The following is a 27,796-nucleotide window of genomic DNA, read 5'->3' as shown; positions in this document are numbered from 1 at the left end:
GTTTTCCTCTGGAAACATGAGCTTTTTAAAATTATTAATTTGAAAATTAACTGTACTTTATATAAATGAAAAATGAGTTGAAAATATTCATTATTGTTGATATTAGTAATAATAAGCTGTAAAACTATATCTCGTTAAATTTCATAGTACATTTATGATTTATCATTACTTATTAATCCGTTGTGAACTAGTAGTAAAAAAATCTACTCCCGAAACTACCCCAACAACACTCACAGCAGCACGCTTAGGTCAAGGGTATTTCAAGAAATAAGATAGACCTCTCTCTTCATACTCAAAAATACAAAAACCCTAACCCCTAAATAATTAAACGCACTAGTCTTTCCGCTCAAGAAGAAGAAGATTTAATGGCGGATAAAGCGATTTCTGTCGACAGTATCAAGGCCTTTTGGAACTGCCAGTTTCACAATCCTGATAAATGGGATCACAATGTGGTAATTTTACTGCAATTTCTTCTTTTTTCAATGTTTATCTGTTTTCTCATTAAATTGTTCATCTTTTTTTGTTTTATTTTTAAATTATTAATCCTTAACGCGGTTATGTTTTCTTTAATTCACTTTAGATTTCATTTTATAGTTCTTTTATTTTTCCGATTTTGTTCATCCGATTTGCGTTAGGTAGAGAAATAGAGTGAATTGCTGAATTTGATTCTTTGAACTTAGTATATGTATTGTCGATCAGGATTCAAGATTCATTTTTCTTGTTTAAGAAATTTTGTGAGTGTTGAATTTGACATTTCAATGATTCTGTTCGTGGCATGGGGCTTGATTTTCTGTGTTTCCCCAAATGATTGTATTGGATTTGACATATTATCTCATTAGCTGGCTGGCTTATGGGGGAGTTGAAGTTAGAAATACAATCTGGATTTAGAATAAAGCATCTTAGGTCTTTGCTCTATTTAGATGAATGAATCATGTAGTTTTAGAGTTTGGAAATGATGGAAAGATATAGTTTTCTGTAGATGTAGTGTATTATGTGCGAGTTTTCTTAGAATGTTGATAAGGTTTCATTTTCTGAGGCATGAGTTTTAGAGTCTAAGAATAATGAGAATATATAGTTTTCTGTGATTGAGTATTTTGTGTATGAGTTTTTGATTATCATGTGAATCTGTCTATGGCATTTTGTGATTTGCAAGTTGATATTGCTCTTGCCTTTTTGTAGCTTAGTTCGTTGGTTGCAGAACTTCTTACTGGTTTGAATTGGGTTCTTGTTAGTCTTTTTTCTATTTGGGCTATGCTGTTTCATTCCTATGATTTTGTGTTACAAATTGCAGAAATTAGTTCGAGCCGCAGGCATTTTTGCTGGATCTATTGTGTTGATGCGCCAGTATGGTGATATGATGGGCATTTGAGAGATTTTGCAAGGAGTTTGAGCTTCTTGTTGATAGGATGGATTAGTTTGCTCTATCCTTACGTGCCCCTCTATTTACGATCTTCTGAATTCGTGGAATGAGTACTTCATCTGTAACATTTAGATCGCAGTGATAATAGAATTGGGGTTTTATTTACATCGTTGCATTTTTGTTATATAAAGAGTCATATTATGATGAACTCTTTGGTGACTAAAGATGAGTTCATATTCTGGTACGAATTATCCTGGGCAAATTTATTGGTTTGTTGGTGTTTTATAGTAGAGTATCTGGTTTTGAATCTATTGGTGTTTATATAGTTCCAATATACATATAAACACCAATAAAACAACCAATCATATATGCGATAGTTGGTGTAAAAGTATTTTTTTTTTCACTTTTGGTTAATTTCATAATTTTTTAAATCGAAATATAATTATAATCTTTCAATTTTTGTTGTTGTCCTACAACGTTCAAAAATTAAATTAATGTATAAAAAATCAAATACTATGATGTTACGACAAAACTATGTTGCTTTGGATAAATGATCTCATTCAGTTTTAATTGTTAATTAACAAAAATTTGGTTAATTTGAAACAAAATGAGTTTGTTGTCACATCAGTTTTGATTATAATCATCGCAGGATAATTCAAAAAAAAATGGAAACTTATGATTTTATATTCCAATTCCAAAAGTTGTGAAATTAATTAGAAATTAATGAAAATTGTAATATAAATGAGAATCAAAATTAAAAAAAAAAAAAGATAAGTTGAAAATGCTTTTTATAGACAAAGCCATGCAGTATGAGTATGTTGAAAGTGGTTCGATTTCAAAATTTTTGAGTGCAGAATTATGAAGAAAACACTAATCATTAATTAAGTAATTGGAGAAGAATGATCCATCATTGTAGAATCATATAAATTGATAGATATGGCAGTGGCCACACAATCCTCATCAAAATCTAATAACACTGCAGAATAATTGGCCCCTCAAAACGAGTAAGCAGAACTCGACAGTCAATCAGAGCCGTTGAAACCCTTGATGACACTCCCGTCGACTCCAGAGCGAATGGCGTCGGTGGATTATCGAATATTCGAATCGCCACGTCTAATTCCTCGCCCTCAACTACAATTTATAATGATTCAGTTCAAGTCTGTGGTGTTTCAAGAAGAGACTCTTCACTCCAATGGCTTCACCCCGTGAGTTGCATCTCATCAACGTTCTCTTTTTCTGTTTTCCTCATTTGTGTTCTACGAGATTTTATACACTTGCTGCTTCTTTGCTTTTTCAGAATTTTCTAAAAGATCCGATTTTTATGAAATGGTGTGGATAATGTGGTTGTTTTGGGCATGTTTCATGTGCATATGTTGCTGTTTTATGGAGTAGCAAATGGCTGTAAAGTGGAAACATTTTATTGCATGTTACTGTCTTAGCATTAGATGTAAGGATATATGAAGTAAATTCCCTCTGATTTTTACCAATGAAGGAATTAGTGAGCTTTAAAAAGTCATATTTAGTATGAGGGGTTTCTAGTTATTTTAATTCTTAGTATTTTTTTCTAGAAAAGAGAGTTGGGCTTTTGTTTAAGCCAGGTACTGATTGCTGTTTATAATTGTGAATGAGCTGTGGGTTTTTCCCAAAAAAATCACATTAAAGGTAATAATTTGCTAATTCACATAAGATTGTATAATACTCCATGTTTTTAATGCTTAAATGTGAGGAGTATTAGTTTTGCCTATGCTTTGCAGGCCTTGTTCCTTTTGTTTTCCTGCTACTTATTGTTGGGTGCTCTGCTCGAGCTCTTTACCCACTCCCGAGCAGGATAAATGATGGAAAAAAGCAGCCATTACAAACGTTTCGTCCATATAACGTTGCACATCGTGGCTCCAGTGGAGTAATTCCTGAAGAAACCACTGCCGCCTACATCGTATGGTTTTTGGAATATAATGTTTTTCTTAAAATAGTAGTGAATGCTGATTGCTTGATAAACTTTGCAGAGAGCTATTGAAGACGGTGCTGATTTCATAGAGGCTGATATCTTAGCCTCAAAAGATGGTGTTCTTATATGCTTCCATGACGTAATCCTCGATAACACGACTGATGTAGCCAAGCACACAGAATTCGCCGGACAGAAAAGGACCTACGAGATTCAAGGGATCAATATGACAGGCTTTTTTCCAGGTGAATGAAAATAGTGATGATGTTCATGTACATTTTTTTTGTATTTAATTGACTCTCAATGCCAATGATATTGCAGTTGATTTCACTCTAAGAGAGTTAAAGACGTTGCGGGTGAATCAGAGATATGAGTACCGTGATCCTCAGTACAACGGTTCGTGCTTGACATTCATGATTAGCTTCTTTTATTTAGCCAAAAACTTCTTCTATCACAATGTTAACTGATACTACTAATGAAGGATTGTTTTCTTTGAATGTGATATCTGATCAAGCCTCAATTTTCTTTTGTAATGCAGGAATGTTTTCTATCATCACATTTGACGAATATATTCAAATTGCTCTGGATGCGCCCAGGGTTGTCGGAATATATCCGGAGATAAAAAATCCAGTTTTCGTTAATCAACGTGTGAGCTACCTTCCTCTTGCTGCATACCGATTTTCAAATATATTTCATCATCAAATATTTTTTTATGAGAATGGCTCGTTCCACCATATATCAATAGGTGAAATGGCCAGGTGGTAACAAGTTTGAGGATGTTTTTGTTGAGACGCTCATAAAGCATGGATACAAAGGCACTTATCTATCCAAGCAGTGGATGAAACAACCGGCATTTATTCAGTCGTTTGCTCCCACCTCGCTTACCTATGTATCGAAACTGACTGACCTGCCCAAGATATTTCTTATTGATGACACGACAGTGCCAACTCAAGACACAAATCAGGTCTGTACTTTTAGTGTGCCCTTCTGCCATGGCTTTCTGTAATGTTTACTAATTGTTGCTGGATTGCAGTCATACTGGGAGATCACTTCGGATAAATATCTCCAGTATATCAGTGAATATGTTGTGGGAATCGGGCCCTGGAAGGAGACCATTATTCCTGTAGCAAAAAAATACTTGCAAACTCCAACCGATCTTGTAGCCAGAGCTCATGCTCATAAACTTCAGGTAGCCGTGTTTTTTTTTTACTTTTCGGCGAAAGAAATGTGATCTCTTAAGTTAGTAACTCTAATCTTAGTTACTGGTGATGTTGGCCCTGTAGTTTGCTTCACCTAACATGATTGTGCATAGCAATTTCGTATAGCCCGTTAGTCTGTCAGCACGAACACAACACTTTCTTGAACTTGTTCATGTGTCTTACAACAACCTGCAGACAGTATGTATGTATGTATGTGGTTGTGTGCAGTACTAAAGTGTTTCCAATAATCGGTCACTCAAATTTAATACAATCCTCTGCCATTGAAGCTTATAGCAATGCCAAGAAAATGAGGATCAGATCATTTCCTTTAACTTTGTTGCTGCACTGTTGATCAGGTACATCCATACACTTTCAGGAATGAGTATCCGTATCTGCGCTTCAACTTCAGCCAAGACCCGTATAAAGAATATGCATTCTGGATAAATGAGGTTGGGGTTGACGGACTCTTTACAGACTTCCCAGAGAGCCTCCATCATTACCAGCAGTGGACAAGTCCGTCACAGTAGGAGAAGAGGATGCATATAGCCTACTCGATAAAATAGTAGCTGTGATCACCAGCTTTAGACTCCCATAGTGTCTCAGTCTTCATAGAATTATCTGTCCTAGTTTTTGATAGAATCAACTGCTTCTCTCTTCTAGAGATAAGACATTGTATGTATGCTTATTGAGTGTAAAGATTTGACATTGCCCTAAATTGAACTATATGATATTCAAACTCAAAACTCAATAATAAATTGAACTTTGAGCTCAACATCCCTAAATTGAATCCGAACTTGACCTGAACTTGTCCAGATTTGGCATGAACAGCTCAAAGATAAACTGATATAAAATGAGCAAGCTGTTTAAGCTAAATTAAACTTCTACAAAATGTGAAGATCCTTCCCAAACAGAACTTGCAGCTCAAAACCATATTAGCATTATATTACAATAATTTCTAACCAGATAGTTGGATTCCTAAACAAGACCTAAAGCCTAATAAATAAATAAAAACAGAGGCAGACAGTTCACCAATTAAGCAGATTATCCATTATGCAACTAGTTAGATACTTTGATCTTTGTCATTTCTTCAATCAGATACTTGGATTCAGCTGCATAATCAATTGGGGCAACAGCTCTGATGGTTATCCTCTGCCTCTTCTCATTGTTGTATTCATTTTGAGTGACGCTGACACGGAAAAGGTGAGGAACCCATGTTGCCTCCTTCAGTTTCTTCTGATAAGTAGGCTCTCCATCCTGAAACCATATGCATCAACAAACAAAGTTATCAGACGTTATTACTGCAATCAAGCACATATATGAATGGTTTTCTAAATGGATGGGAATATGGGATGCTAACATGAAGTTTTATCTCATTCAGCTCATCAGCTGTGCATCCAATCATTTTTTCCGCTTGCTCATTGAAAACTGAAACAAACGCTTCACCACTTGCATCAGAGACCTTCAATGCCATTATGTATCTGCAACAAGCAATGAATTGGTTGTGTTAACAAATTTGGTAGGTGGACTGGTAACATGATCAAATGAATTCAATGTGCATACCTCAAATTGCAGCCGCCTTCATTTCTCTGGCACCCTTCACACCAGTAGCCAGATCCCACGGCTTCAGTAACCTTCTTGGAGCAGGTCTTGCAAGCACGGTACCACATTGCTTGATCAGGTTTGATGGTACTAACGTATGCTTTGATGGAGAAGTATACAGGCTATAAAGAAGAAACAAATAAACCATGTTAGGGTGATAAGCGATAATTGATATGATCAATAGAGGTCAGCATATTTATATATCAGAGATGCTAGATAGATACCTGGTCCTCTCCCAAGGAAAGGTTACTGGTGATATGAGATAAGGTAACTCTGTCAGTGTACATGGAGCGAGCTCCATTTCTGTTGGACGGGCTTGAGTCATTACCAATAGCAGCCAAAGAAGTGTCTTTGCCTTCAGAATCATACCTGTGCACGAAAAGATCACAACAGTAAAGAGGGTTAAATATGCTTACTCGTAAATACGAAAAGAGAGAGTTTGCAGATTGATAGAATTACTCTTCCTTACCAAGATCTCAGCTTTTTGGCTTCCGGTGTGTCAGGGTCAACTAATACAATACTTTTACTTAGTGCCGATAGTGATACACCTGAATAATAAAACAGATGCTGATTGTCAGATTGCCTTAACTACATAATAATGAAATAAGTGTGATCATCAATTTCAATACCTTGAAATTCGCCAACTTTGAGAGATTTTATAGCAACTACAGGAGATTTATCAGCCATATCAAGAAGTTCTTGCCCGACACTAGTGGCTAGATCATTCCACAGAGACACCACCACAGTTTTCTTACTGAAATCAAAATCAAATGGTACTACTAGTTTAAATATATATACATCTACATTACTAAACTGCATAAACACAGTCAATATCACAGAGTAGGCACATACGTCTCATCAGCAATGACTATATCACGCTTTGGGATAGTTTCATTGTTGCTTTTTCTTCTAATGCTCATTGTAGGAGACACGCTCTGAACCACACCAATAACATCTGCAACAGTCAAAATATACATTAATATGCTGATATTAGAGCAGCAAGAATTCGGTAGATTTAATGTGGTCACTTACCAACAAGTTCCCTTCCGTTGACAAATGGACCTAACTCATCAATTGGGGTGAAACTGAATTTTGTTTCAGGAATAAAGGTTGTCTCATTGCTGGCTTCTTCCACTACTGAATTTTCATTCAAGGTCATCTCATAATCATTTTGCACAGTTTTGAATTGCTTGTTTGCTACTTTCAAGGTTCCCTTTGATATATGGTAAACCTTCCCCATCTGAATCTTATCAAAGAATTTCTTCGCAGCATCATTAAACATGGTTGCTTGTATTTGAGTGCCCTGAAAATTTGACAATCAGACACGGTTACTACAGCACCAACACAATTAACATCTTAACCTTTAAAAGTAATCTAATCCTTTACTCACATCTTCATCTGTCAACTCTACATTGAATACACAGCCTTCTCCTCTAGCATTCCTGTAAGTCCGCATGTTTCCCTTGCTCGTGACCCGGACTTTAATTGTCCAGTTTCCTTGATAAGGATTCAAAGAAACAAGTGGATGGACTCGACGTGTCATTGCCATTCGGGCAGCTGGTGCCGCACTGCCATTAATCACATCCCACTCATAAGATACAAATCCCCTTAAAAATATTCCATAAACTTAGTAAATTAACAAATAAAAGCAAAACAAATAAAGCATATCTTACTTTCCATGCTGGTCATGAACAATTTGAGCAGCAGATTTAGTGACAACTTCCTGTTTTGGCTTCAACACAATACCAGGAGACTCAATTTGCACATCAGCATCCATTTCCTGGTTCTGTTTCAAAGAATTCCCACTGTCCTCAACCTTAACATCAGCCTTATACTCGGCCTCAAGTGCAGACAACACAACCTCACACTTTGACACAATCAAAAACCTATAGCAAAGAAAGTACAAGCATTATTACACCAACTTCACACAACAAATAAGAATGAATTATTCACTAAGCAAACCATAGCAACAAGCGAAAAATTACTTGTCATTCTTGGTTGGGATGTCATTGAGAGTGTAGTCAAGCACACGAATAAGCCCCAAATTCTGGATGTTCCCAGATGTCACTTCAGACGCTAGAGTCGACTGCAACAGAGCCCTCACCTTCATTTTGCCATCACTCGCCATGAACCTACGACAATTCCACACCATATGAATCAGATCCAAAAGTAAATCATTTCTAATTTTGACCTAATTACCGAATCAGATCTAAGAAGTAAAACGCAAAACTAGGAATCACGCCGTCCACCAATTCAGCTAATTTCTAGAAAAATCGAAAATCTCCACCACAACAACATACACTAGATCCAGTTATCTACTTATCATAAACAACATTTGACAAAATATGAAACTAAATCAAGTCACAGAACTCAAATAAAAAGATAAAATCAAAACTAAAGACGTACATGTATTTGTTGCCGGTGGGCTTGAGATCGACGACTTGTACAACGATTTCAGGCAAATCGGATGAAGAATCTGGGAATGGGTTTGCTAGAATAACCGAAATAGCATCTGAGGTTACAGATTTTGCCATCTTCTCCTCTCTCTCACTATACTTTACAGCAAAATTTAGGCGGCGGTGAAGCAGATAAACAGATGGTGATCTAGCTAGATAAAAAAGGGTGAGAATTGGAGTGAGGCGTGAGAGAGTGAAGGGAAACTGAGGGTTTTGTAAAACTCGAAATCGCGCGCGCAGTTTTCTTGCGAATTAAAGCGGGAATTTCCAATTTAGACAATGGCGCCACTTCGTTTATGTGAATAAGATAGTTTAAATTTGTGCGTTGGATCTCCGATATAGCACATATCCTATCAGGATGTATTCATATCCTTTATATATATATATATATATATATATATTGTTCAATTATCTTTCTAAATCTCAGTCATTCAATTTCAAGATCTGATGGATGAAAATAATACCACATGTAATTAATTTAAATCATTTAATAAATCAAAAAGGGCCTTTTTGGTATATACAATGGAGTTGGTTATGGTAAGTAGCTTGATTTTCTCCAACAAAAGATTGCAGCGGTTTTCTTCTGCAATTACACGATTCTGTCTTCTCTCTCCAAATGTCATTTTCTCTGATCCATAATCGTCGTTGAAGGCAATTCTCGTTGAAGTCATAAGTAATACAAATTTTGGTTGTCTTTCGTCCTACAAACTCGTTATCTTCGAGCCGTCGTTGATTGTGGTCGTCAACAATGGAAGAAGGTGATTTAATTTGTTAATTTTTTGATAATTAATCTGATTTCTTCTATTAAAATACGAATTGATGGAGTAACTGTTCAATGCAATTAGGTTTTCGAATTATTTTTTTGTTTATATGTGTTATACAGTTTCATGGTGTAGTTTAAGATTTACCGTGTTTGATTGTTCGTCGCACGTTTCAGCCATTCCCCAAGGGTTTAGCAATCCTTGGGGCTAGGGTGTATTATGTATTAAGTAACAAAACCATTAACAAAGTCCACAAGTTTCAGTCATTCAACTAGGGTTTAGATATCATCTCGGCTAGGGAGTAGTTTTTACTGATTTACATAATGTACATACATTACTCAATAATGGTTGTTTTAGTTTCAATTATGCACGATTTATGATCTGTAATGTATATGTTTGATGAGCAGTTTATTTTAAGTTTGGCCGTGTTTGATTGTTCGGCGCACGTTTCAGCCATTCCCCAGGGTTTAGCAATCCTTGGGGCTAGGGTGTAGTATGTATTAAGTAACAAAACCATTACAAAAGTCCACGAGTTTCAGTCATTTAACTAGGGTTTAGATATCATCTCGGCCAGGGAGTAGTTTTAATGGTTTACATAATGTACATATATTACTCACTAATGGTTGTTTTAGTTTCAGCAATGGACGATTTATGATCTGTAATGTATATGTGTGATGAGCAGTCTATTTTATGTTTGGTCGTGTTTGATTGTTCGGCGCACGTGTCGGCTATTTCCCAAGGGTTTAGCAATCCTTGGGGCTAGGGTGTAGTATGTATTAAGTAACAAAACTATTACCAAAGTCCACGAGTTTCAGTCATTCAACTAGGGTTTAGATATCATCTCGGCTAGGGAGTAGTTTTCAATGATTTACATAATGTACATATATTACTCAATAATGGTTGTTTTAGTTTCAGTAATGGGTGATTTATGATCTTTAATGTATATGTTTGCTGAACCCTTTTTATTGCGATTTTATACAGTGGTGGTTATACCTGAATGTTCTCCAGAATTGAAGCCCGTCGTCGGTCAGAAATTCCAATCCCCTTGCTTTCGCTTTCGCGTTTTAAGATGTATACGCCCGTGCTGTTGGTTTCGATATGCGCAAACAAGGGATGAGGAAGGCGGACGATGTTACAACCTGGTATTATGTTGTATGCAATAGGGAAGGCAAGAAGAAGTCGAACGAGGATGGCCAATTGAATGCACGGTCTGGTTTTTTTATGAAGCGCAGGCAGTTATCCAAGCGTTGTGGTTGTAAAGGGAGTATATCATTCAAGTTCTTCTCCGAATGAGGAGTTCCAGGTTATATTATTCAGGAGTTCAACGAGGTTCATAATCATTATATGGTTGAGTCAGAGAATCAGCAATTTATGGCAATTAATCGAAAGTTAGATGATGTACAACAGAAATTCATTCTTGACTGTTCCAAGGCTAATATAGGCCCCACACTTACCTTAAAGGTGTTGAAGGAAATTCTTTGTGGGTTTGACCTAGTCGGTTGCACTATCGGGGATATCAGGAATGCTTCTCGAGACATCAAGGCATACGCACATGGTTTCGATGTGCAAATGGTGTTGGATGATATGGCTAAGAAGAAGGAAATGTCTGAGGCGTTCACGTATCACTACAAAGTTAATGCTACTAACCAGTTGGTTGCTCTCTTTTGGTGTGACGGTATGATGAAGAGGAATTACCACATGTTTGGTGATATTGTAACCTTTGACTCCACGTACAACACAAACATGTATAATTACAATGAACTGTAGTGTACATTACAACACATATATTTGTACATTACTCAGTGCATTATAATGCTTGTACTATACATTACTACATAGCTAATGATGCATTATTCACTTGTGATGATGCTGACGATGCATTACTCTGTGACACGCAGGTATTGTATGATCTTCACACCTTTCACGGGAAAGCACAATCATGGAAGACCTGTAACCTTTATTGCCGGATTGGTGTGCAACGAGAAAATAGGGGCATTTGCTTGGTTGTTCAGGCATTTCGTTGAATGCATGGGTGTGGTACCTAAGATGATTGTGACAGATCAAGACTTAGGCATGAGATCAGCTATAGAAGAGGTTCTTGTTGGCACTTGATGTAAATCAAATAATGCTAATTTTACTCAAATATTTCTCCTGATTTTATATGAAAATCATCCATTAATTAATTATTGAAGTTTAATTATTATATAGTAATTAATATATTTTCATGTAGAGGGGAGATCTATGTGTGGTACAAAGTTTAAATTTTTGATGACTAAATTGAATTTTATATGTTTTGGCAGCAAATCAAGTAAGATGGCCCATCAATTATTTGAAAAAAGGACGAAGCCCAATATTTACAAAAAGTGGTTGTGACCTATTTGGTTAAGGAAAAAATATATAAAAGGGGGCAGTTTGTGGAGAAAAAAGTAGACACCACTTTGGAGGAAGCAGACGCTACTTTTAGAGAAAGGAGAAAATTCCAGCCATCATCTACTCCAAATTTACTCTATGATTTCTAGGGTTTTATCTCCATTTATCATTGTTCTTGGTTTAATTATGTTAGGCTAAGAATCTTGTGTTACTCCGAACACATAGTATGACATTTTGATTTCGTGATTTATTCTATGCTCGTTTTTATCTCATGTTCTTTATTACTACTTATTTAATTGAATGAATTTATTACTTTAGGTGCATCTTTAGTGATAATTCTATAGTCTTGATTTAATGCCTCTTTAGCTTGAATTGAGATGGATTGTGGTGGTGATAAATTATCAATTGGAATTGTTTAGATGACAACTTGATAATGGATTTTGATCTTAATTACAATTTTACTTTGAATCTCGCGCTTCCGTAGGGTTCTTAGGATTATTGAATTTGGTTTAAAGAGTAAGTGTTTAGCTATTCTTTGACTAGTTGATGCTAACATGTTCAGTGCTTGCAGGTTGAATAATTTTAAATTGTCCCGAACGTTTGATATAGAATTGAATGCATAGGATTAATCTGTGTCTAGTTTACAAGTGTTTGGAGTAACAATTGTCTCACTTGTGTTAATTTGAATTCAAGCTTATTTTTCATTATTTTCAGAAAACAAACTTCAAACAAAAACATTCATCTTTCCTGTTATTTTTATTTATTTGGAGTTAAACGAACTTACCTTTCCTGTGGATCGACACCTTAAATTACTACACACGAAGCTGTACTCTTGCAGTGAAGTGGTAATATTAGGGATAATTTTGTGAACTTGAGTGCATATATATTATGATTTGAAAAGACCTAAAATTACACGTCAAGTTTTGGCGCCGTTGCGATCAAGACTTAGGCATGAGATCAGCTATAGAAGAGGTTCTTGTTGGCACTCGACACCGATGGTGTATGTGGCATATAATGCAAGTTGGCCACCAAGGTTCCAAACAGGTTGCTAAGGGATGAAGATTTCAAGAAGGAATTAAATGCCTGCGTTTGGACGGACCTGCTCGAACCCGCCGAATTCGAAGAGGAGTGGAATAGAGTGGTGCAACGTCTTGGGCTGGAAGACGTTGACTGGTTCAACACATTGTACGACTATAGGCACTTCTGGATACTGGCTTACTTCAGAGACTTTCCTCTGGGTTCGATGATTAGGACAACGTCCATATCCGAATCGGAGAACAGCTTCTATAAAAAAAATTTGAAGCCCCGGGCTAACATTACCGAATTCTACTTGAATTTCAACCATGCCGTTGAATTCCAGCGGAACAGTAGAACAATGTTGGACTACCACGATGCCACTGCCCTGCCCATATTGGCCACTGCTTTGCCATTCGAGAAACATGCTTCGATGCTGTACACCTATAGTATGTTCAAGAAAATATAAAAAGAAATTGTTGAGGGTAATGACAGATGCCGCGTGCTTGGATTTTCATCTACAGATATGGTTGACACCTACAAGCTTGGGGACAACAATCGCAATTCATATTATGTGATTCACGATAAGACTGATGACTCATACTCGTGCGAATGCAAACTTTTCGGTAGGCAGGGATATTTGTGCAGCCATATCTTTTTTTTGTTCAGGAACAATGAAGTGAAAAAAATTCCAGATAAATACTGCGAAAGCAGATGGATGAAGACTCCGTTAGCCAATGCTGTACATGGGGAGTTTGATGATGCCCTGCCTACCAGGTCCATCGTTGACGATAGGCAAACTGCTTCAAATCAAGGGATTTCGATGTTTTATGGTTTTCTTCAACGATTTGAGACGGACATTGAAGTGCTTCGTGCATTCGTAGGTGGTGTAGGAGAGCTTGGTAATTCTCTTCAAGCTGGAACTCCTACAATGCCCACCTCTGAAAAGAGGCGAATGATTGAAGAGTTCTATGGTATGGTATGGCCTGAAGTAGTTGAGGTCTATCCTCCGGATGTTGTCAAGACCAAGGGCCACGCTAGCAGCTCAGCGAGCCGTCTGATTTCCAAGAGAGAAAAGACTATAAAGGATGCTACTAGGCCTCTTAGACGGTGTAAGGCGTGCGATGAGATGGGCCATCACGACTCTATAAATTGTCCAATGCTTAAAGAGATGGCGATGGAGAAAGAGTTGCGGAAGGGCAAGAGGCAAGCTTGATATATTTTGTACCACACACCATTATTGGTTTTGTTTTTTGGATTAGTCTTATGATTCAATTCGTTGTCGTAGTATTAATAGTATTACCACTGTCAACATTTTATACATAATATCATTGCATTATTTATCTGTTAGCGTTCATTATCATTGCCGAAGTTATACATTATTGGTTACTAGCACTTCACTTACTCTATACAATTTTTCTATTACAGTTCATTATTAGACACATTATGTACATTATACATTGCATTACGAAACTGATAATGTTCATTGTTAGCCTTGCAGTTGTACATTATTATTAACAAGCACTAAATTGAGTGTACATTAATATTATAGTACATTTAATTAATAAGCACACTACGTTCATTATTCGGATATTTATATCCATGATTTTCAGTTAATTTTACATTATTATAAAAATACAGTTAACTTGTCTACATTATTTTCTTCCTATTCGATATTCTTATGGAGTGACGTTTCATTATTCTGTAAGATAGAACAATTACATGTGTCTGCTTGCAAGAATCACACTACAAATTGTTCAAAACATACCAAGCCACAACTCGGCTATTTTCACTTTCCAACATGAGTTATCGAAAAAATTCGAGAGTTGAAACAATCACACCAGCCCATAATTGTCCAATCAACATCCATACACTCACTCACCCCAGTCTAAACGATCACTCACTCCAGCCCATAATGGTCGACCCATTGTTCGAAGTTGAACTTAGGCGACCTCTCTCTCCAATACCTGGTGACTTTAGTTTGGTTGATGTCACATCTGGAGTTGTGTGCACAAGTAAGGGGGGTCTTTGTAAACTTGATTCGGAACATCTCCAAGCTCTTTGTCCCTTTGGCGTTGAATTCGTACTCCTATTCCTTCACTCTTTCTCCAAAGTACGTCTCCATATGCCGCATGACGTAGACCCTGTCTCCATGGTACAGAAGTTGTTCCTCCAGGGCATTGTCACCACATGGGTACTACATTAAAGACATGCCCTGCCATTTTGGGAACCTTGCACTTCGTAAGTGCATCTGCCATGAATTTTTTCTACATCAAATAGGAAAAGTGTGTAAGAACTCGATATAACGTACATTTTGTTTACTATAATGCAACGTAACTGAGTAAACACATTACGTACCAGAAGAGAGGGTTTGTTGCCATACTTTGCGCTGAACGAGCCGTGTGGTTCAGCCAAACTGTGGTCGATGATGTTCATTTTGCCATCTGGCAGATCGAAACACACCATGTACTGATGGATCGCACCCCAAATTGGGAAAAAGAATTGCACAATGAAAGGTACATTACATGACACATTATTGTGTACATTATTAATGAATCTCAGTGACATTATTATAATATCGCTCACCATATCACATTTCTCTCATTGGAAGCTTCCCGTTCCAAGCGCTTCCTTGAATAGTATAGTACAGAACGAATCAAACTGCCTTTGTTATGTCCATTCAGGAGGAGTGTCGACAACGGTGTGTTTCTACAGTTTATTTGGCAAACTAGTTAATTATTTGTACCTATAACAATAATTTGTAAATCAGAGTATAACATTGTTCACTCACACATGGATTTGTAGAGAAGAAGAGCCTGGAAACAGTCTCAGGTGCCTTGAGCTTTTCCATGTTGTTCAGGTACGAGCTCCAGGTATCTATGATAGCGGGGCTCACAGCCTTGAACGGCGCTAAGGTCTGGAACTCACTCTGCACAGTTTGTTTGAAGCTGTCTTGGTAGACAATGGAATCTCTGCATAGCATTAAACAGTTAAACAAAACTAACCGATGTGCCAACAATAACACAAGCAAAATTAAAACACTTAGTTTTTTCGGTTGTGCTAAGGACCCAGTAATAGAGCTCCTTGTCAACGTTGTTGGCCTTGGCTCTAACAGCCAGCTCGTTGAACGGACACCTGGCAGTCAGACTAGCTTTCTTCACTCGAGATGTTGCCAGGTTCGCAGCCTCCTGCACGAATGGAAGATATGGTTAACATAAGTGAGCAACATCCATACATGGTAAAACTTTAATGTTTGAATGAAATAAGCTATTCCCTACCACATCTCCAGCCTCCTCCTGCTGGATCTCCTTCCCTTTTCCTTTTCCTTGCGCAGCCACAATTGGAATGGGTAACTCTTTTCTACTCCCACCCTTTCCAGCTTCAGCAATCACAATGCCCTTCTCCTTAGCTAGAGCAGGTTTCTGTTTGTAAAAAACAAAAGCCACATAATGCATGTAACCACCAAAATAATGTACAATTACAAGCATATAATGTAGTTTAGCAAGCACCTTTGCAAGTTGTTTCCCCTTCACTCCCTTAGCAGTCCCCTCCTTAATGGGCTGTGGTGCTTTGTCAGCCTGAACCTATATAATGAAGCCAGACACAAATGTAATGTAATCATAATTGTAGTGGCAATAATGTAACAATAGCAATATATAATGCAAGGAATGTTTTACATGTACACACATTGGCAATGTCCCCTACAGCTCCACCACTCTCCTCTGCCGCTGTTGTTTTCTTGGTGGCTTTCACTGTCTTGGTTTTTCTCTTTGATCCCGTACCACCTCCATCTTTCCTCACCCCAATTGCTACACCACCATCTTCTACTTATGACTCAGTCTCATGTACACAATTGCAGCAAAATTTAAAACATGTTAACATTGTACAAAAGTGAGACCACCAAAGGGTTTAGTTTGTTCATGGATACCCCAGCTTTGCTCAGCACTTCCCCAACATCCGCCATGTCTGATGTTGTACCAGTTGCACCGACTGAAGTATGCACTTCAGATGGGACTTCAAATCCGGCAACTCCAGTATCATTTGATATGATATCAGGGATATCATCACCTCTTGGCTCGTGCATGGCCATGTCTCCTTGCTGATCTTCAACTCCCGGCGGATCAACAACTGGGGCATCATGTGATCTATCAACAACTGGGGGATCAATGCCTCCACCACCACTAACCCCTGCCCCATGTGTTTGCTGTGTAGCAAACAGGTCAGGACAGTCAAACCCATCCAACACAAATGATGGCCAAGCGAAGCTGGTGTTAATTGTCTTCTTCTTGTCGTAGGCCGCCATCATCTTCTCCATCTCATCGATCCATTCCGGACTGTATTCCTCTTTATCATCCCTTGCCTGCGCCAGTCTTGTCACAATCTCCTCATCTTCCACCACATTATGATCTTCCACTCCCAACAACTTCTTCCCAATCTGACTCCCAACTCTAACGCAATCATCGTCAAGCAGCTCGACATGTATTCTTTTGAAATCATCTACCCACGTCGAAATTGTGTGGGCCATCAGCGAGCTTGAAGCGATAAACTTATCTCTGATACGCTTCGCTCTATACCTTCTTGGCGCAATTCCTTCTCCTGTATTCACAGATTCCAGCCTCCTAGTATCCTCTTCCTGCAAAAATTTCTCCTTGTCAAGCCGGGCCTCTAACCTCCCAGTTCCAAACTGGTCACGCTCCGCGTCCTCCCGTTGCCTTAGGGTCTCTTCCGTCCAACCCGTTATTGTCGGCCATGCACGGATGACTCGCCTCCGGATGTGAACCATGCGGTCCACATAAGCACACTGAAAAGAATAACCACACAATTTAACTGGTCAATAATGTAAATTAATATATACATAATGCATGGTTAATAGAGGTATAATGCAATAGATTAACCACAGTAATGAATAATGCTACCAAAACTTAACAAATGCTGCAACGAAACATATTAACAATGTAGCCAAAGGAATTACATTTTCAATGCAAATCAGTAATGTGCAATCAAATCCATGTAATGCAATTATTACAGCTGTAGTAACATTGGCAGAACTATATAACTTCAACAAATAAGGTTCAATAATGTAACCATCTATATGTATAATGCATTTCTAAGTTATAGACACATCATTGCATTTCGAAATGTATGTATAACTGCATATAATGTATGTATTATTTCACTTACCACCAGGAAGTGGATAGGCCCGGTGAAAGACACACTTTGGCCATTTGCCCAACTGGGATAAGTGGCCTCAAGCACGGATAGGACGTAACCGCACCAATTCAGGTTCCTAATCTCATCGACATCGTCGATGAAATGCAGAATCTTTGGCTTGCAGTTGCCGTCGGTCCTTAGATTCCTATTGCCCCCTTAGATTGAAGTTCCTTCTTACTTACAACCGTTAGATTAGATGGATGGGCGGTCCGGATGAAAGTTTGATAATTAGTCATGTGTTGCATTATTAAGCATATTATATGCATTATATGTGTAAAAGAGTAAAACAACAAAATCAAAAACCGCTCAAAACAGAAGGAGCGGAAATTAAGCGGGATTTTGCTACGACCTTCCATCTACTCACTCTCTCTCTCACTCCAAACGTCTCACCCTCAATCCATCACTCCAAATCGTCTCCCCAAATTCCCCCCACTCGCAAAACACTAGGCGCCACTAGAAGCAACCGGAGCTCTGCAGAAATTCATCGATTATCGTATGTTTCACTGTCCAAACATCACTTCAACCGTGCGCGACCATATAGTTGAAGCCGACGAAAAGGTATGGCTGAAAAAGGTTAATTTTTTGGTAATACCCACCGTTAATCGCCGATATTCAACGCCTACCGCACCACCTACTCGTCGATTCACTAATTTTTCCTCAAAACAGTCACTGTTTTCAGACGAGACCTTGGTCGCGGTTTTCTGTAATCATAAATGCGTTTTCATTATTGTAAGGGTTCTACCAATTATTGAATGTCTAATTATTTACCGGTATCCAGAAGTGCCTATAGTCGTACAATGTGTTGAACCAGTCAATATCATCCAGCCCATGACGTTGCACCACTCTATTCCATTCCTCTTTGAATTTGGCGGGTTCGAGCAGGTCCGTCCAAACGCAGGCATGGAATTCCTTCTTGAAATCTTCGTCCCTTAGCAACCTGTTTGGAACCTTTGTGACCAACTTATGCATTATATGCCACATACACCATCGGTGTCGAGTGCCAACAAGAACCTCTTCTATAGTTGATCTCATGCCCAAGTCTTGATCTGTCATGATCATCTTGGGTGCTACACCCATGCATTCAACGAAATGCCTGAACAACCAAGCAAATGCCTCTGTTTTCTCGTTGCACACCAATCCGGCAGCGAAGCTTACAGGTCTTCCATGATTGTCCTTTCCCGTGAAAGGAGTGAAGATCATACAATACTTGCGTGTCATAAAGTAATGCATCGTCAGCATCATCACAAATGAATAATGCATCATTAGCTATGTAGTAATGTATAGTACGAGCATTATAATGCACTGAGTAATGTACAAATATATGCGTTGTAATGTACACTACAGTTCATTGTAATTATACCTGTTTGTGTTGTACGTGGAGTCAAAAGCCACAATATCACCAAACTGGTAATTCATCTTCATCATACCGTCACACCAAAAGAGAGCAACCAACTGGTTAGTAGTATTAACTTCGTAGTGATATGTGAACGCCTTGGACATTTCCTTCTTCTTAGCCATATCATCCAACACCATTTGCACATCGAAATCATGTGCGTATGCCTTGATGTCTCGAGAAGCATTCCTGATATCCCCGACAGTGCAACCGACTAGGTCAAACCCACCGAGAATTTCCTTCAACACCTTAGAGGAAAGTGTGGGGCCTATATTAGCCTTAGAACAGTCAAGAATGAATTTCTGATGTACATCATCCAACTTTCGTAAATTGTCATAAATTGCTGATGCTCTGACTTAACCATATATTGGTTATGAACCTCGTTGAACTCCTGAATAATATAATCTGGAACTCCTCCTTCGGAGAAGAACTAGAACGATATACTCGCTTTACCACCACAACGCTTGGATAACCGTCTGCGCTTCATATAAAAACCAGACTGTGCATTCAATTGGACATCCTCGTTCGACTTCTTCTTGCCTTCCCTATTGCATACAACATAATACCAGGTTGTAACATCATCCTCCTTTCTCATCTCTTGTTTGCGCGTATCAAAACCAACAGCGCGGGCATATTTACCGTAAAACGCGAAAGCGAAAGCAAGGGATTGGAATTTTTGACCGACGACGGGCTTCAATTCTGGAGAACATTCAAGTACAACCACCACTGTATAAAATCGCAATAAAAAGGGCTCAGCAAACATATACATTACAGATCATAAATTGTCCATTACTGAAACTAAAACAACCATTATTGAGTAATATATGTACATTATGTAAATAATTGAAAACTACTCCCTAGCCAAGATGATATCTAAACCCTAGTTGAATGACTGAAACTCGTGGACTTTGTTAATGGTTTTGTTACTTAATACATAATACACCCTAGCCCCAAGGATTGCTAAACCCTTGGGGAATGGCCGAAACGTGCGACGAACAATCAAACACGGTAAATCTTAAACTACACCATGACACTGTATAACACATATAAACAAAAAAATAATTCGAAAACCTAATTGCATTGAACAGTTACTCCATCAATTCGTATTTTAATTGAAGAAATCAGATTAATTATCAACAAATTAAATTACCTTCTTCCATTGTTGACGACCATAATCAACGACGGCTCGAAGATAAACGATTTTGTAGGACGAAAGACATAACCAAAATTTTGTATTGCTTATGACTTCAACGAGAATTGTCTTCAACGACGATTGTGGAGCAGAGAAAATGACATTTGGAGAGAGAAGACAGATTCGTGTAATTGCAGAAGAAAACCGCTGCAATCTTTTGTTGGAGAAAATCAAGCTACTTACCATAACCAACTCCATTGTGTATACTAAATAGGCCATTTTCGATTTATTAAATGATTTAAATTAATTACATGTGGTATTATTTTCATCCATCAGATCTTGAAATTGAATGGCTGGGATTTAGAAGGATGATTGAACAATATATATAAAAAGGATATGAATACATCCCGATATGGTATGTGCTATATTGGAGATCCAACGCACAAATTTAAACTATCTTATTCACATAATTATCTTTTCCCAGAAAAAAGAATATTCAAAATGAAAATCGTGTTTGTTTTGGTTATGATGATGGCGATGATAGTCTCAATTAAGGGTGAAAAAAGAGAGGAATGTTATGATCGATGCGATAAAACTTGCAAATGATCAATCGTATGCATGGGTGGGTGTGTAGATATGGAACATTGTTACAGCAAACCCCCTGCCAAATCTCGGTCGTCGTTCTCTGCCATCGTCGCTGATGAGTTACACGTTGCCGATCCACCACAGTAGATGCATGTATTCAACATCAACTTCTTAATAAACTAATAATGTGGAAGTGAATGTTTGGTGAACTCATATCTGTTCGAAAAATTATTATTTTCTTGTTTTACAGATGAAAGGTCGGATCTTTGAATAATTATTTTTAGGGATGTCAGTGTAGCCTGCGACCCGTGGATTGACCTGAATATCCTGCTAAATTTATAGGGCTAGGGCCGGAAATTTCTCACCCGATAAAATTAAAACCCGATTAGCCTGCAATCCGTTAGGGCCAGACCCGAAAACCCGATGGGATAGCCCGAAAACCAGATAAAGTTCTATTATTCTATTTTTTCTCCTAATTCGACACTTCATTGATTAAGTTTATAATATAGATAACTAAAAAAAATAACTTTCAATTTTATATTACATACACAAATTATATATTGAATTTTTACAAATATAATAATTGATAGATAATTTTAAAACTTCAATTTCACTTAAAAAATATTTAAATTTCTAAAACATACATTAAAATTCTATGAAATATCTCAAATATTAGTATTTGATCATGTTTATGATTAAGTTTAAGCATATATCTCAAATGATCATAACTAAATATTTTACATTTTATGCATATAACTAATTTTTGTCATTATTTATTGGATTGATCGCATGTTAATCTTATCGGTTGCAACCCGATGGGCTAGCCCGAAACCCGAGCTTTTAGGGTTAGGGTTGAACTTTTATAACCCAAAAGAAATCACAACCCGACTAGCCCGCACCCGATTGACCCGCAACCCGAATAGGGCCGGCCAAAAACCCGATGGACCGACCCGATTGACATCCCGAATTATTTTCCTATCACATATTAAAAATTAAAAGTCCATTTACCAATTAATATTTGGGTCAAATAAGAAAAAAAAGGATAATTAATCAACTTTGAAATTTAGTCACATTTTTCTACAAATAATACTTTTCCAAATTCCATTACCTACTTACTATTTGAGCTCCGGCTTCCCCAAAATTCAGACAAGATAAAGGTCTGCGCTTGTTGCCTTCGGGTTGAGGATTTGAAAAGTCCTTATATTAAACAAACGAAATCATCGTCAGATTATTTTTGACGGTTCAATCAAAAACTGACGGTCAACTGTAGATTAGTGAAATTTTGACCAGATTAGGCTTAATACGAGATTATTAGTCATCTAAATATTTTCTAAAAAATACATTCTAATTTTAATTTGTACTCCCCGCATCTCATAATAAATGTCACACTTTTTTTAGTTTATCCCACAAAAAGATGTCATATTTCATTTTTTGAAAAAAAATTCTCTCTCATATTAATATAAATATACTCCCTCCTTTCCATAGTAATGAAGTCACTTTATTTTCTATTTTTTTCTCTCTTTCCTACTTTATTATCTCTTCACTTAATATATTTAATATCTCTTTCTTAATCTCCGTACCGAAAAGAAGTGACTCCATTACATAGAACTGAGGGAGTACTATTTTCTCTTTCCACTTAACACTCAAAATTACATCTCCTAAAATCTCATGTCATATTTTACAAGTAAGACATCTATTGTGGAACGAAGGGAGTAAAAAAAATCTGCCTAAACATGATTATAGATGGTAAAATGTTCAGGAATTCGATGTTGATTATGAATAGGAAGAACTAAATTTGACGTACTTTTTTGTCTGTTTACTTATTCATTGTCGACGAAGAAGCACTCACAAAACGCGTCACGCTGTATCTGACTCAAAAAATACGCAGTTTAACATACAACAGAGGTTTTTTTTCAGATTCAGGTTTAGATTCAAAATTCAAATACTCCCTCCGTATTTAAAAAAATAGAAATATTTGTAACGACACGAATTTTAATATACAATTAGTAAAATAAGTGAGAAAAATTGATAAAGTAAGAAAAATAAATAAAGTAAGAGAAAAAAAATAGTAAAAGTAGAGTTAATGGATGTGCTAAAATAAAAGGATACTAAAGTTTCTATTATAAGGTAGGACTAAAAATGAAAATAGTTGCTATTTTTAAAAAACATAGAGTATAAAATGTAAACAAAAATTAGAATTTTCATTAAAATCGATCAAATTACTTAAACATAATGTGTTACTTACAGCAACAACAAACATAGACCATAAGTCACAATATTATAAGTTCATGAGAAAAAAACAAACATTTTAAAAGTTTCAAGATATTAGGAGCCAATATCCTAAAAATTTAATAAAATAGACAATTGCTAATATGCAAACAAACTGTAATTCAAAATTTATCAGTCAAAAAACAATTTTGCAATAAATTATCAAGCCAATGAAAAAAATATAGTGCTCGGTAGTAAGTTGCTTAATCCATTTGTTGTATTGCGAAAACGTAATCCATTTGTAGAAAATCTAAACTCAGAACCATGTCTCATATTTAATCGAAACTTTAGCTAGAGCAGCTAAGCAAATTGTCAATAAAACAATGCAGTAAAAACAATAAGATTAGAATAGCGATGTTCCCTTGCCCTTCTTATCTCCACCGATTTCAAAATGCTTGCATCTCTACAAAAAGAAAAAGAGAACAAATTAATGCCAGGACAGATGATGTGAATGATGCTGCCATTATGAAAAATGCAAGAATCAGAACACGAACCTTGATCGGGTGCTGGGAAACATGTTTGCAACCCTGGCACTGCAACCTCAGCACAATCTTCTTAGTTGTTTTAGCCTAAACAGAACAGGATAAGCTCTCCGTTATTTGCATGAAATACAAAATTAATTCTAGCTTAACTGCCTCAATCACAACAGCACAAGTACCATTTCATTGCTACAGTGCATTCAGTAAACCAACAACAATATGGAAATTAATTCATACCTTCTTGTGGAAAACAGGCTTGGTCTGACCACCATAACCCGACTGCTTACGGTCATAACGACGCTTACCCTGAGCAGCTAAGCTATCCTTACCCTTCTTGTACTGGGTGACCTTATGCAAGGTGTGCTTCTTGCACTCCTTCGACTTGCAGTACGTCTTCTTGGTTTTTGGAACGTTCACCTAAAACCGCAAAATAACAAATAAGTTAGCATCATACAACAAACTCTACATCCATCGTGGAGCTAGCAATTTCCTCAGTTTACCAGTACACCTCCAATAGTAATAGCCCATAGCCAAAATATTGGAAGCCCACACCAAAAAGTATTCCAGCTTCAGAAAACAGCCAACCAATAGTAACACACAATGTAGTTCAAGTTCAGCAATAATTAACAAATGGATGGGGAAGAGCCTAACTCATTCTTCAGACAGATTATGGAATATCATTTTAGCCAGAAAGAAATAGGTGCACCAAACTCATAAAACCCTTCCAGCCTAACCATCAAGAGCACAAATTTACGTCCACGGTCAAAATCATCACCAACCGGAACAGATACACTTGCTAGCAGAAAGCAAATTGTGATGCCAACAAAAATAAAACAATCACCTCAACATGCTCACATCTATCCAATTCCAAACAACCCCGAGATTTTCCTTAGTTCACCATTCACATAAAAACTAATAAAGATTTATTTTGAGAGTGTTAAATCAATATCAATTCAGCACGAAAGACAGCACAAATTAGACAGCACAAATTAGAAGCATATAGATTTCCCTAGAGCTGAATCAATTGGGTTTTTTCTGCTCAAAAGAAGCGATACTATAATAAATCATCAAAAATCTTACGACCGTATAAATTACTCTCATATTGAAGCCATAAATCTAGCAGAGAATAAAGCTACAGGAAGAAGTGAAGCGAGAGATTACCATAGCTGGAGGTGGAGAAAGGAGCACCGAATGTGATTTGGTTTCGCAGCCGTCTGAGACTTAGGGTTTGTTGTATATATGGCCGCCTTAATGGGCCGGCCCAATTATATGTGCTACAAAAGCGCCTTCAATGGGTCAATTCAGGATCGTCTACTCGGGCCGGGCCGGGCCGGGCCGGATACGCTATCCAAAAATTTTGGGTATATTTTTTTCTCATTAAAATGATGTGGATGAAGTCCACAAAATATTAAACTGTTAATTCTATTAATATAACTAGTAAATAAAGTGATGTGTATAAATAATATTTTATTAAAAATAATTGAAGTTAATATTGCATAATTTTAAGAAATTAATTAAAATAGAAATAATTGCTATTTTTAAAGGAAGAAAGTAGCATGATATTTTTGAGTCACATGTTTTTAGCTGAGAGATGTTGCCATGTGCCCATGTCTGGGTCATCCAAAAAGGAAAACACATAGATAGAATAATGGAGTATTGATTTCTGTATTAAAAAAAATTTGAAAAATGTTACTAGATTCTAGCACCCAAGAAATATATACACAACACGACAATATATATGCATTTATAAAGTGAAACATAGGCCTAAATAATCACAAGAATATCCGATGAGATTACAGTAGGTCTAGATTATGTATATAGAGAAAATGCATTACAGCAGATGATCAAGATGCAAAGGTTCATCTTAGTTCTTGAAAATATGTTTATACATAAATGTTGTGTGTCGATTTCTCCTCACGACCGAAATGGCCAACACGAGCAACAACTTAGCCATTTCGATCGAGCTGGTTGAGCCCCTTTTTCTATTGGTTCATCGTGCTGCTGCGGCTCTACTGGGGTATTCTCCGGCGACTTTATTGAGCTTGGTATCCTCTCTGTGTCTCCTCCCGCTCTTATCACATTACATCCAAATTTTTTTATTTAGACGATTCACATATAAAATCAATAAATGTCTAATATCAATGTAAAAAAATTGAAACCATTACATACTGTAACTCTTATGATGAATTACTACGGTTATCACTAATTGGTTTTAAGTTTGAAATTATATAGGTTCATTTAATCTATTAAGCATAAGTGGAATGTTCAATGATTGTTTAATAGGAAGTATGTACATTTTAATGTTTTGCCGGTGAATGTCTTATCAATTAAGTTGCACCTTTATAGAGTAGTTATAAAATAGAGAGATGACTTACGTGGAAAAGGCGAACGACATGTTGCTCTGGTTGCTCCCCGCGGAACGGCGCGCTTTTCGCACTTCCGCGGGCACGGGCACGGGCGGACTGCGGCCCTCATTCTCCTTGATCACCTCGAGCATGGTAGCCTCCGCGAGGCCAAGCTCGCAGCTCCGCATATCAGCCACCCCTCCATTCGAGGAATGCGCGGGGTAGGAAAACATGTGGTCGCCTCCGGGAGGCGGCGGAGTGAGCTCCTCGGAGCGATACATGTACTGATCGTTGGTGAAGCTCATGTTTCCGACGTGGATGCTGAAGAGGGAGTCGTTGGAGGCGGCGCTCCAGTCCCCAGCGGCGGACGACTTGTTGCGCTCGAAGACAGAGGGCGGGATCCGGTACGCGGAGGGGCTTCGCTCCATCTCCTGATTCGGGGGAGGCTGCGTGGGCTCCGGCTTGGGGGGTTTTTTAGAGGATTTGTAGGAAGGAGAAGAGGAGACGGAGGAGCACTCATCGTCGGAGGTGGAGGAGGACGAGCTTAGGTCGTCGGGAGGTGGTGGTGCTTTTTCCTGGCGGTCGACTTTGGGTGGAGGTGCTGGTGCTTTTTCTCCGGCATCGTGGTGGTCGGCTTTTGGTGGTGGTGGTGGTGATTCACTAGATTCCGTTTTACTCATTCCTTTGTTTTAATAAAATATTCTCCTACATGCACTCTGTTTTTTAAACAAAATTAAAGGAGGAGGGAAATTGTAAAAAAAAACATAGAAACTGTTCAAGTTTCGTGGCTGAAAGTGGCCTTAAAAATTACAAATTTTAAGGTGGGTGTCAATTTTTCACCGTGGTCATTCTTCCAATCCAATAAATTTATGTGACATATTTTTATCACATTATGCATATACCATCCAACTTCAATTCAAATTTTAGGAGGTCGGAACGACATTGTTTCATGCATAATTCAGATTGAGCCACATAGATTTTACGGCTAACCACGTAGGAGGTCGAAATAACTCATTGGTCAGGTTGGAAAATTGCACAATATCAAAAGTTTATGATTTTTAAGATCACTTTCAAAATTTGGCAAAAAAAATTTAATTCGCCAAGCGTTAATGGACCTCTTAAAAAACCAAAAATGTTGTCATTGCTATATTTCCCATTACCATCATAATGCATTTCTTCTAAATCATCATCCTTAAACTTGAAATTCACCTTTTCTAGGTTTTAAACATGGAGTGGATGTGTTTTTGAAGATGAGATAAAGAAAAGGAAACACACGAAGAATGCGAGCATACCATAATATGCATGCATGTACCGGAGGGAAATGAAGAATCAGAAAGAGCTTGGTTTCCGGCCAAAGTCCGACAGGCAAAAAGTGGCCAGAAAAATTAGGCAGATTCCTATTTCCACCGCGTAGTTCGACGAAGAGAAAGCAATATACTAAATTGTCGACAAAGGAAAATAGGACACGATGACACGACCATCACTAGAACCATTATTTTTCTGGTCTACCGTTGATTTAGCTTCTTAACGATCTTCTTTTTTTACACACGTATCTAAACTTAGGATCTTAAATTCTCTTTTGCATATTCTCGAATGAAATCTTCCTATATATACGAATACGACGCCTAGCATATTTAGTAGCCTCGTGAAATAAGTAAGATGTAATGAGATTTAATACGAAT

At 37.5% G+C, this 27,796-nt stretch overlaps 4 protein-coding genes and 1 pseudogene across 6 annotated transcripts; 2 read left to right on the top strand and 3 right to left on the bottom strand.

The window, feature by feature from the left end:
- Positions 1 to 2,334: 2,334 nt before the first annotated feature.
- On the top strand, positions 2,335 to 5,244 carry LOC121766139 (annotated as a pseudogene).
- Positions 5,245 to 5,342: 98 nt separating this feature from the next.
- LOC121766138 (replication protein A 70 kDa DNA-binding subunit B-like) lies at positions 5,343 to 8,831 on the bottom strand. The gene is made up of 12 exons (XM_042162483.1): positions 8,507 to 8,831; positions 8,086 to 8,232; positions 7,774 to 7,986; positions 7,491 to 7,668; positions 7,133 to 7,403; positions 6,953 to 7,055; positions 6,730 to 6,854; positions 6,570 to 6,648; positions 6,325 to 6,469; positions 6,062 to 6,222; positions 5,859 to 5,979; positions 5,343 to 5,755 (listed from the first exon to the last, which is right to left on the bottom strand). Exons 1-12 carry the CDS (start codon positions 8,632 to 8,634, stop codon positions 5,558 to 5,560), a joined length of 1,869 nt encoding a protein of 622 aa, XP_042018417.1. The 5' UTR covers positions 8,635 to 8,831; the 3' UTR covers positions 5,343 to 5,557.
- Positions 8,832 to 13,227: 4,396 nt separating this feature from the next.
- On the top strand, positions 13,228 to 13,917 carry LOC121764423. The gene has a single exon (XM_042160440.1). It carries the CDS (start codon positions 13,228 to 13,230, stop codon positions 13,915 to 13,917), a length of 690 nt encoding a protein of 229 aa, XP_042016374.1.
- Positions 13,918 to 23,541: 9,624 nt separating this feature from the next.
- Positions 23,542 to 25,000, bottom strand: LOC121763285 (60S ribosomal protein L44). The gene is made up of 4 exons (XM_042159278.1): positions 24,931 to 25,000; positions 24,007 to 24,186; positions 23,785 to 23,859; positions 23,542 to 23,693 (listed from the first exon to the last, which is right to left on the bottom strand). Exons 1-4 carry the CDS (start codon positions 24,931 to 24,933, stop codon positions 23,634 to 23,636), a joined length of 318 nt encoding a protein of 105 aa, XP_042015212.1. The 5' UTR covers positions 24,934 to 25,000; the 3' UTR covers positions 23,542 to 23,633.
- A 506-nt stretch (positions 25,001 to 25,506) lies between these two features.
- On the bottom strand, positions 25,507 to 27,538 carry LOC121764761 (hepatoma-derived growth factor-related protein 2-like). Of its 3 annotated transcripts, none has more exons than XM_042160783.1 (3): positions 27,407 to 27,538; positions 26,145 to 26,819; positions 25,507 to 25,840 (listed from the first exon to the last, which is right to left on the bottom strand). In XM_042160783.1, the coding sequence occupies exons 2-3, from the start codon at positions 26,792 to 26,794 to the stop codon at positions 25,684 to 25,686; spliced, it is 807 nt and encodes a 268-aa protein (XP_042016717.1). In that variant the 5' UTR covers positions 26,795 to 26,819; positions 27,407 to 27,538; the 3' UTR covers positions 25,507 to 25,683. The 3 variants fall into 3 exon arrangements, with proteins under 3 accessions (XP_042016717.1, XP_042016716.1, XP_042016715.1); XM_042160782.1 differs by having other exon boundaries at positions 26,145 to 26,830; positions 27,407 to 27,522; XM_042160781.1 differs by lacking the exon at positions 27,407 to 27,538 and having other exon boundaries at positions 26,145 to 26,991.
- Between the last annotated feature and the right edge of the window lie 258 nt (positions 27,539 to 27,796).

This window comes from Salvia splendens, chromosome 14, assembly GCF_004379255.2.
Source record: "Salvia splendens isolate huo1 chromosome 14, SspV2, whole genome shotgun sequence".
NCBI lineage: Eukaryota > Viridiplantae > Streptophyta > Magnoliopsida > Lamiales > Lamiaceae > Salvia > Salvia splendens.
This window is presented reverse-complemented; position numbering and strand designations above follow the sequence as displayed.